Genomic DNA, 9,336 nt, shown 5'->3' on the forward strand with positions numbered 1-9,336 from the left:
CTGCTAGAATGCAGGGGACCCAGGGAGACACTCACCCCAAAGGGCGTGGGTCCTGTCCTTCCTGTTTACTCAGACACATTCCAGGATCTGTGTCCTCTGGGCTGTGACACCACAGGGCATCCCTCCCCCCACCAGCCCACAGGGCAAGGGGGTCCCGGCCTGTGACCCCACCCAGCCCACCCCAGAGCCAGCTGTCTCCAGCGCTTGACTCAGGCACCCTGGCCTGGAGAAGCCTTTCCCCCAAACGCTTGTCATGAGCCAGGAAGGCAGCCACAATTCCTTTAACTCCCTCCAAGTTGTTTATTTAATAATAATAATAATAATTAAAAAAAGATGCACACACACACACACAAATCTGATCTTCTTCACCACCCTTCCTTTATACCCAGAAACAAGCTCCTAACGTAAAATGGCCTTTGTCCCGCTCTCCAACTAGAGTCCCACCTCTACCCCCAAAAGAGGAGCGAAAGAGTCCAGAGCCCACCCACCCCAGCCTCACCCTTACTCAGTCCCCTCAAGAGAGAGGCAGGGGCTGCGTGTTTAGGGAAATGAGAGGAGCCCTACATTCCAAAAAGGGGCGAAGAGAGGTGAGCCCCCTCACCACCAAATAACTGCTTAACCCCACACCCTGTCCTTCCATTACCCATTGCCCAAGCCCAGGGATCAGGAAAATAAGAAACGGTCCCACTTGGTGACTCCTCCCCCGTCCCCTAGTCCTAAGTCCGTGTGAGAGGCAGAGGTCAGGGGTGATTGAGGTAGAGGGGCCGATGGGTGGCCTGGTGGGCCTGGCCGGCTGCAGAAGCTGGCAAGGGGCCACCTGTGGCATTGCCCGGGGTGGAAGGCTGTTTTCGGAGCGAGGGGGGCACCGTGGAGGTCTTGATGTGAATCACCCTGGTGTCCATGACCTCACACTCGATCTGCATCATCTCCTCATAGTCCCCAGGGGCACCCCGCCCTGACAGGGTCTCTGTGAGAAGGGGAGTAAGAAAGAGAAGGGGGAGGCAAACAGAGAGGAGGGTGGGAAAAGCAGCAGTGGACAGGGAGGAAAGGGAACGGTGATCAGGCAGGTCCAGCGCGGGAGTGAACAAGTCAGTGCAGGGGAGGGGAGGGGAGGGGAGGGGAGGGGAGGGGCGGGGAGGAAAAGGCCATTGCGAGTGTGAGGTCAGAGGGAGGGCATCGAGAGAAAACGGAGGTGAGGCCAGCAGGTTCCCAGCCACCCCTTCTGCCAGGCACCGACCCCGCCCCGTCTTCCTCCCTTCAGTCTCCTGCATCTTGTCCTGCTCTGCACCCATTTCCTGCGGCTTCTCACCCAGGACCTAGCATCTCTCTGGAACGCCCCACTCCCCTCTGATCCCCCCTCAGCTCCTCATGCTGGATATCCCTGTCAGAATGTCCCCCTTCCTCAATTCCAGGACCCCTCCCCACACCGGGAAGGAATTACCATTGGGGGCCATGGCGGGCATCACCAGGGACATCTTGGGCCGAGAGGTCTTATTGTGGCTGATGGCTGGGAGCAGCAGGTGGTCCTGGGAAACACAGGGGCCAGGCCCGGAGGGTGGAGGTGCTGCTCTCCGGCCTTGACCTGAGCACACACTGCTGGGACCCCAGGGGGATGGGGAGGGGTCGGAAGGAGGAGCTCACCCGCCGGAAGGAGACAACATAAAATGTGTCTTCCCGTCGGTCAATTGCATCCAGGAACTCCGGCTGTGAACGGTCCGGGTGGCGATACAGCTGCAGCTGGCCCACGGAATCCCTAGGCAGGTGGGAAAACAGGATTTGGAACTGGGGGAAGTGGGGAGAAGATGAGGGAAAAAAGACAGGAGACCCCGGTAGATGAGGGAGGCGTAAGGCCACTGGTGGCAGTGGTGACAGCGCAGGCCAGCTCTTGGGGGTATAGCTCTTCAGAATGGAACCCCACTTCATAAGGAAGCACAGCCCCCAGACTCACCTTTCTGGGGGCCCGGGGGGCTGAGTGGGGACTGCCTTAACTGGAGGCAACTTCCGTCGCTGAGACTTCTGGAAGGAGAAGTGTCTAAGGATTTGAAGAGGGTGAAGGGAGCAGGGAGAGAGAGACGCCCCGGAAGCTGGTACCAGCTCACACCCACCCTGCCACTTCCTCAGCACTCCCTCAAACCTCCACAAGGACATGTCCCTCAGAACCCAGGACACGTAGCCCTGCCCACCTGTCTCTCCTGGGCCCTGCGGGGCGCCTTCCGCCGGCCTCTCTGGTGGCGCTGCACCCAGCCGCTCAGCTCGTCAGCAAGCCTGGGAAGCGGAGCAGGAAGCAGAGACGGGGCTCCAGAACACATCGCATGATCGGCAGGGGAGGTGCCCCAGCCCTGGCCCCCCCGCCGCACCTGAGGGACTCGGTTCGATTGAAGTGCCGGCAATCGGAGGAGAGGAAGAGCTGGTCCAGGCCTGGCAGCAGCAGCTCCGCGGCGCCCCCAGGGAGCGCCGTCAGGTTCCTGGAGTGCGGCACGGAGGAGGCAGTGGTCGCAGCTGCCCAGTCCGCCACCAGAGGAGGCCCTGATGGCAGAGCACCTGTGGCTTCCCTCAAAAAGCAAAGGTGAACTTGGGGAAGAAGACACCCCCGAAAGTAAGAGGGCTCACCTGAAACTCGGCCGGCCCTCGAGGCTGGGCTGGGGCTCCTGGGGGCCCTGGGAGGGGTCCTGGAGGGACTGGACTTCACGGACGGGCAGCTGCGCTGAGAACTCCAGCAGGTGTCTCCGGGGCCGAGGCTCCTCTCCGCTCATGCTCATCCGAGGAGAGACGGGAGCCGCAGGAGGCTCACTGATGCTGTGGGCGGGGAGGACAGGGCGCGGGGAGAAGTCCAGCTTACCGAGGGCAGGTGAGGGCAAGGGCTCTGTTATACATGACTGACGCCCTTCACCAGTGATGGAATGAGAACAGTCCCTACGTCGTGGGGCCAGGAAACGAGAGAAAAGGAGCGGCCTAACCTAGAGCCCAGATCTCGGGAAACACCTGCGTCTGTTTTCATCACCGCTGTCAGCACCACCTGCCCAGCACTGCCGTTCGTCAGATTAATGACAGCTAGAAGGGAGCGCCGGGCACATCCTGCACCCGGACACCACGGCCGTCTGTGAGTGGGGCGATGGGGGCAGGGCGCCACAGCAGCAACCAGGTGGCCAAGGGGGGGCTCCATTCCGAAGGTTCTGGGGAGCAAGGAGGGTCTCACCTGACAGGCCCAAAGTTGAAGGCAATGAAGAGAAGGAAGACCACGATGCAGACCACCTTCCTGTTCCCAGACCCTAACTTGAGTTCGCTGTTCTGAGGCGCAGAGGAGAGACAGAGAGGAGGGTAAGTCCTCCCAAGGGGCCTGTATTTCATCCCCCAAGGACAGAAGTCTCACCTCAGTCCACAGGGCCTCCAGCCGCCGCCGGAGGGCAGCGTTCTCCCGGCGCAGCTGCTGGTTGTCCGCCAGCACAGCCTGCAGCCGCGCCTCCAGCCCCTGCAAGTACTCCTTCTTCTTCCTCCGGGACTGGCAAGCCGACTCCCGGTTCTTGATCATTCGCTGCTGCCGCTTCAGCAGCTTTGCCTAGGCACCCAGAGGGTCCACAAGAGAATGAAAGAGGGGAGGGGAGGGGAGCCCTGGCCCAGAGAAGGGGGCTCTCCTCTATAAAACACCCTGCTCCTGCTCCTCAGAGCGGAGAGAAGTTAGACTTAGACAGAGCGTCCTCTACCCGGTCCCCATGGAAGCTCGGTCCCTCTCCTTGGTGGCTGCTTCTCCTCACAAGTCTCCTTTTTAGGCCCCACGTTAACCTTGCTAACTGGTTTCCCAGGAGGAAGAGCCTGCCTCTTCCAACTACTGCCATGGCCGTAGCAGCATGACTCCCCTGCCTGTGGCTTACTGAGACACCCCACTTCCCCACCTGCAGGCTGATAACAAACCTACGGATCCTGAAACTACATAGAGCTGATACTCATATATAAGCAGGAGTCCACTCTGACCTTCAGGATCATCTTAAGGGTCTGCTTCCTCACTTTCTGCTCTCTCCTCATCCCAGTTCTCTCCCGTGACAGACCTTCCTCTTCAGTTCCCATTACCAGCCCTGCCCCCCGCGCCCCAATACTTACGTCCACTTCAGGTGGGCAGGAGTTCCCAGGCATAGGAGCTGGAACAATGCTCTTCCTCTCAGGCCGAGGAGCAGGGGGGGCTGGCCCCTCAGGCTGGACTCGAATAGCACCTTGGATAAGGACAACTGGGGACACTGGGCAAGTGAGCAGGAGAAAGAGGTCAGAGAGCTGTGAGTCAGGCGGGGACTGTGCCCACACTTGAGCACCCAAGGGCTCAGCGGCTGTGAGCTCCCTTAGGTCAGTCAGCAGACGCAGTACCTGGGGGTGGCTGGGCAAGGGGCTGCAGAAGGACGGTGGTGCTGGGGGGCACCGCGCTGGGCGGCACTGGGACAGTGGTTATCACCACAGGTTTCGGCTGCAGTGGTGGCTTCCGGGCAGGCAGGGCTTTGCCTGAAGGAGGGAGAAAGGAAGGAAGGAAGGAATGTCAGGACTGCAGGCCTGTGGCCAGAGACCCCAATGTCAGGAGGCCCCATTACCTGAGGAGCCCTCGGGGGGTGGGCCCATGCTGATCTGGACAGCTCCAAGTGGCGGGCCAGGGACATCCCGTAGGAGACACCCTGGAGGGGCTGGAGACTCGGTCTTCACTTCCAGTGCCTCCTTTCCTACAAAAGCCTACGGAGGCATTCCAGAAAATGCACGTCAGGAGTGTCAAGGAGAGGAGCTGAAGAAGAAAAGCTCTCCTCCCTCGGAGAGGAGAAAGAAGGAGCTCACTGCAGCGCCCGGAGGGGGGTCACGCTGATGCTCACCTGGTTGGGGGACTCCGTGGAGAGCAAGGAAGCCTCAGAGTTGATGGAGGAAGGAGAGACGGGTTCTGTCTTCGTCTGGACCCCTGTGGGTGGCAGGGTGAGACAAACAGCTGGATGTCAGCTAAACACTGAAGGAGAAGAAAGTTAAGGTGGGGAAATGGGGACAGGGTCATTTCTCCTTGCACCCACAGGTAAAGCTACTCTGGCCCCAGGCAGGCAATCCGGAGGCGCAGGTGGCCTGGGGCTGCTGGCTGAGGCGCTCCTCCCGCCTCCACCCAGCACTGCCCCTCTGCGGGGCTCCTTCCTCTTCTCACCACCGCGGCTTTCCTCAGGGCCATCCTTGCCCTCCGCTGTCCCTGGCTTCCTCACAGGCCCGGTCCATTCATGCAGAGGCCCAAGCAGCGAGAGACGCAGCATTCCTACGGGCCCACTCTCCTGTCTGCCTGGATTCTCATCTCTCCCTGGCCTAACGCTAGCACACAGCTCCATGCTGACCACCGCCAAGCCTGAATCTCTGCCCATGACGGCTCCCCGTGCCCTGACCCTGATGCCCAAGCTCCTTGCTCGTCACTTCCATTCTCATGCCCCACCATTTACACAAATTCAACTGGACGTACACAAAGCTCACTGCTTGTCCTTTTGCACAAATTCCCTCCCTACGTCTGGCAGCCTCCCAGACACATCACCAAGCCACAGTCACCTCTGCGCCTTCGGGGCCTGTTAAATCTGCAAGACCTGCCGAGTGCCCCCGGAGGTGAACTGAAACCCTCCCAAGGGCCAGAGGCAGCCCCCAGGTCACCAGTGTGCGACCACCTCTGGTCCATACCACTCATTTTGGTACTTAATTATATGATCACCAATATTTCTAATCTAAATTTTAAAATCAATTTCTATTCTTGAATAGGCAATACAGTCATGTGATTAAAAAATCCCAGAGGAACAACGGGGAATTCGGTGACAAGTGACTCCCCTTCCTTGTCCAGCAGCCACGCAGAACCCACCCTCCCTCAGGGTACCCACTAGCTGAGCTACTAACCACCTGTTACAACCCTCAGGAGACCCTCCGAAGGAAAGGACCATGCCTTATGCCTCATGTCTATCAAAGTGACGAGTAAAGTACAAGTCAAAAAACACAAGTTGCCCTAACCGGTTTGGCTCAGTGGATAGAGCATTGGCCTGCAGACTGAATGGTCCCAGGTTCGATTCTGGTCAAGGGCATGTACCTTGGTTGCAGGCACATCCCCAGTAGGGAGTGTGCAGGAGGCAGCTGATCGATGTTTCTAACTCTCTATCCCTCTCCCTTCTTCTCTGTAAAAAATCAATAAAATATACTTAAAAAACACAAGTCGTAGGGGAGAATCTGACTCCAGTAACACTACTGTTTGTAAAGTCATCAACAATGTTTTTGCTGTTCAAGGCTTTTCGATCTTTGTCCTCTTTGCAATTTTTAATAATGTGCTGGATACGATGTTTGTTCTTCCAAATCCTCCCTCCATCCTTCCCTGCCCCATGAATCCCAGGAGGAAACGTGAGTGGATTCCATTACCGGCTCCCTTGCCCTCTTGCTTCTGGTTGGGAGGCAGTGCCAGGAAACCCTGAAGGCACTTTGAGATGAACAATCAGCCTGGCCAGCCCTGGATTCCTCGTGCCCCCTGAGCAGAGGGCTCCTGCTCTCACACCGCTATCCAGGGGACAGCACCATCACCCGCTGGACAGCTGCCCAGCCAGAAGGCCAGGCTTCCTCTTCGACCCCTGCTCAATGCCCAGGAGGTCACTGCAGCTCATCCATTCTACTTTATTCCTTTTGCTTTCTTCTCGGCATCCAAATACCTTACTTGATTAACTGCGGGAGCCTCTTCCTTGGTTCTCTACCTCCGGCCTCCAGTCCCGCCTCTGCAGTCCATTCTCTACTCTGCCACCAGAGCTGTCTCCTGGTCACACTGCGCTCCTGCCTGTTTCTTCAGAGGGTCCCAACTGCCCACAGGACACCAACGAAGAGTCCTTCAGCAGGGTTCCCCCCGGCCCTACAACCTCTACGGCGCCTTGCCATCCCCATCCCTGCTCCTATCCATCTAAACACTTGGGTTGCGGGAAACGAGTTAAGTCGGCTCGCGTGAATTGCGTGTACTCCGCGGGAGCCGTCTTAAACTCGGTTCATATAGATTTGCGGTGGAGTGCGGGAAACGTGTAAACTCGGGCCGATTGTAACTGCGTATTACCAAATATTTCATTTCAATCGAACCCATACTTCAAAAGATATAGGCATTTTAACGCGCCATCTTATATTTTGGCGGGAAATTCACCCGCAACCCAAGTGTAAAGACACACGTGCCCGCTCCCTCGGTCTCCTCTGGCTAATTGCCACGCGTCCTTCCCAGCTCAGCCAGGAAGCCCTCCTCTGCAGCACATCCTGATGCAGCTCCGGGTGAAGGGCCCAGCGCTCCGAGAGCGACGCCACAGCGGGCACACCGGTGTGCACTGCTACACGTCTTCCGCCCCCACCACTCTACAGGAGTCTCCTGTCAGCGTGTTGGTCGTGTCTTTGTCATTTTTGCATCCCCAGCACCCTGTCCAGTACCTGGTATGGAGTAGGTGCTCAATAAATGTTTACTGAATAAACAGAAGGGTACCTAAACTTGGTAACACTTAAAAACAGCACAAATAATGTTGGTTATAGGATCTAGGAGTTGGGTCTATATTCCAACTTTTCTGTATGTTTAGGATTTTTTTTAAAAATATATTTTATTGATTTTCCACAGAGAGGAAGGGAGAGGGATAGAGAGTTAGAAACATCGATGAGAGAGAAACATCGATCAGCCGCCTCCTGCACACCCCTCAATGGGGATGTGCCCGCAACCAAGGCACATGCCCTTGACCGGAATCGAACCTGGGACCCCTCAGTCCGCAGGCTGACGCTCTATCCACTGAGCCAAACCGGTTACGGCTGTTTAGGATTTTTTATAATAAAACGTTAGAGTGAAAAAAATAATATAAATAATTATGCCATAAACTGTCCAAAGTCTTTAAAACATGCAAAGCAACAGGAAGTTAAATCACACAGCAGGTACTAGGAACAAGAAAAATCACACCCATCTCATCAGTGCTGCCCTTGCTATGGTTTCCTAAAATTCTCCCGGCCACTCCCGGCCTTTCTCCTGATTATCTGTCACTTCCGCCCACCTTTTCCTCCTTGTCCTGTCCTCCCTGGTAAAGCCTGGGGCGGTGGGCGGGGGGGCCGTGAGTACCTGAGGGGTCATCAGCGGTGGGACCCACATTGATCTGGACCGTTTCACTCAGGGATGTTGGATCATCTCCCAGCAGGCAGAGCGGTGGTGCCAAGGACTCTATCTTCACAACCAGCACCTCCCCTACACCAGGGGCCTGGGTGAAAGTAGAGGTGGGGGGGGGGGGGCGCAGAAAGAAGGAAACAAAAAAGGGGAAGTGTTGAGAGTAAGAGCAGAACAAAGGCTTTGCAGCTCACAAACCCCTATGCTCCGACATTCGGTTTGAATGGCACAGCAGCTCCCTAAGCTGCCGCTGGCCCGGTTCTCTCCTGCTTGACTCCGGGGAGGGTGACGGCATCTCACGGTTTCAAATACTCAGAGGGGAACCTGGGCAGGAAGTTCCGGAAGTCCCCGCCCCCGCACGCTGCCACGCACCTCTATGCATTAAAAAGGTTCCCCTTTCCCTGGCCAGTTTTGCTCAGTGGATAGAGCGTGGGCCTGCGGACTTAAGGGTCCCGGGTTCGATTCCAGGCAAGGGCACATGCCTGGGTTTCAGGCTCGATCCCCAGTGTGGGGCTTGCAGGAGGCAGCCGATCAGTGATTCTCTCTCATCATTGATGTTTCTACCTCTCTCTCCCTCTCCCTTCCTCTCTGGAACCAATATATACATATATATATATTACAGCAAGTGAGAATGTGAAGAATGACAGGGAGGGAGAGAAGGCCCACCCCACACACATCCCCCTCAGCACCTAGGGCGCCGGGACGGGAGGAGTCCTCGCCGGGCCCAGTGGGGGGTTCTCACCTGGGGGGAGGGCTCCGTGGAAAGGCCCGACGACTCGGAGCTGAGAGAGGAGGAGGAGCAGGGAGAGGACGGCTCAGACTTCACCTGAAGATCTGGAGGAAGAGGGGGTAGGAAATAACCAGGAGGCGGAGCCCGAGAAGAGTCCACAAAGTGTCCACGGACGCGTGGGCGAGGGCCCCCCGCTGGGCAAGGGTGTCGGGTGTGAGGACCGGGGAAGAGGAGGGACGCTGAGGGTGGAGGAGGCACATGGTCTCCTACCTGGAAAGAGAGGCAGGGGGTCCCACGGAGGCTCGGGGGGGCTGACATCCATCCCAACGTCCAGCATGCCGCTGCCGAACTGAAGAGGGGGGGCATGAGGGGGGGGCTGTGAGACACGGCTGGGGCCGAGCCCGGGCTCCGGGGCCGCCGCCACCCACCGGGGGGCGGGTGCTGGGGGCAATACCGGGTCATCCTGCTCTGGGCAGCG

The 9,336-nt window shown here is 57.7% G+C and overlaps 1 protein-coding gene across 1 annotated transcript; it reads right to left on the reverse strand.

Annotated features, from left to right (window-relative positions):
- Positions 1-276: 276 nt before the first annotated feature.
- On the reverse strand, positions 277-9,330 carry ATF6B (activating transcription factor 6 beta). The gene is made up of 17 exons (XM_006104366.2): positions 9,313-9,330; positions 9,129-9,207; positions 8,871-8,962; positions 8,087-8,222; positions 4,842-4,924; positions 4,572-4,707; positions 4,354-4,485; positions 4,096-4,229; positions 3,371-3,556; positions 3,197-3,288; positions 2,611-2,796; positions 2,358-2,465; positions 2,184-2,265; positions 1,949-2,016; positions 1,642-1,753; positions 1,442-1,526; positions 277-967 (listed from the first exon to the last, which is right to left on the reverse strand). Exons 2-17 carry the CDS (start codon positions 9,193-9,195, stop codon positions 741-743), a joined length of 1,926 nt encoding a protein of 641 aa, XP_006104428.2. The 5' UTR covers positions 9,196-9,207; positions 9,313-9,330; the 3' UTR covers positions 277-740.
- Between the last annotated feature and the right edge of the window lie 6 nt (positions 9,331-9,336).

The sequence above is a fragment of the Myotis lucifugus genome, unplaced genomic scaffold, assembly GCF_000147115.1.
Source record: "Myotis lucifugus unplaced genomic scaffold, Myoluc2.0 scaffold_563, whole genome shotgun sequence".
NCBI classification, from domain to species: Eukaryota; Metazoa; Chordata; class Mammalia; order Chiroptera; family Vespertilionidae; genus Myotis; species Myotis lucifugus.

Coding starts and splice junctions, on each gene's coding strand:
- ATF6B (XM_006104366.2), bottom strand. CDS start 9,195: ATGCTGGACGTTGGGATGGATGTCAGCCCCCCCGAGCCTCCGTGGGAC. Junction 1,527..1,641: donor ATGTTGTCTCCTTCCGGCGG/GTGAGCTCCTCC, acceptor TGTGTTTCCCAG/GACCACCTGCTGCTCCCAGC. Junction 968..1,441: donor GCCCGCCATGGCCCCCAATG/GTAATTCCTTCC, acceptor CCCTTCTCACAG/AGACCCTGTCAGGGCGGGGT.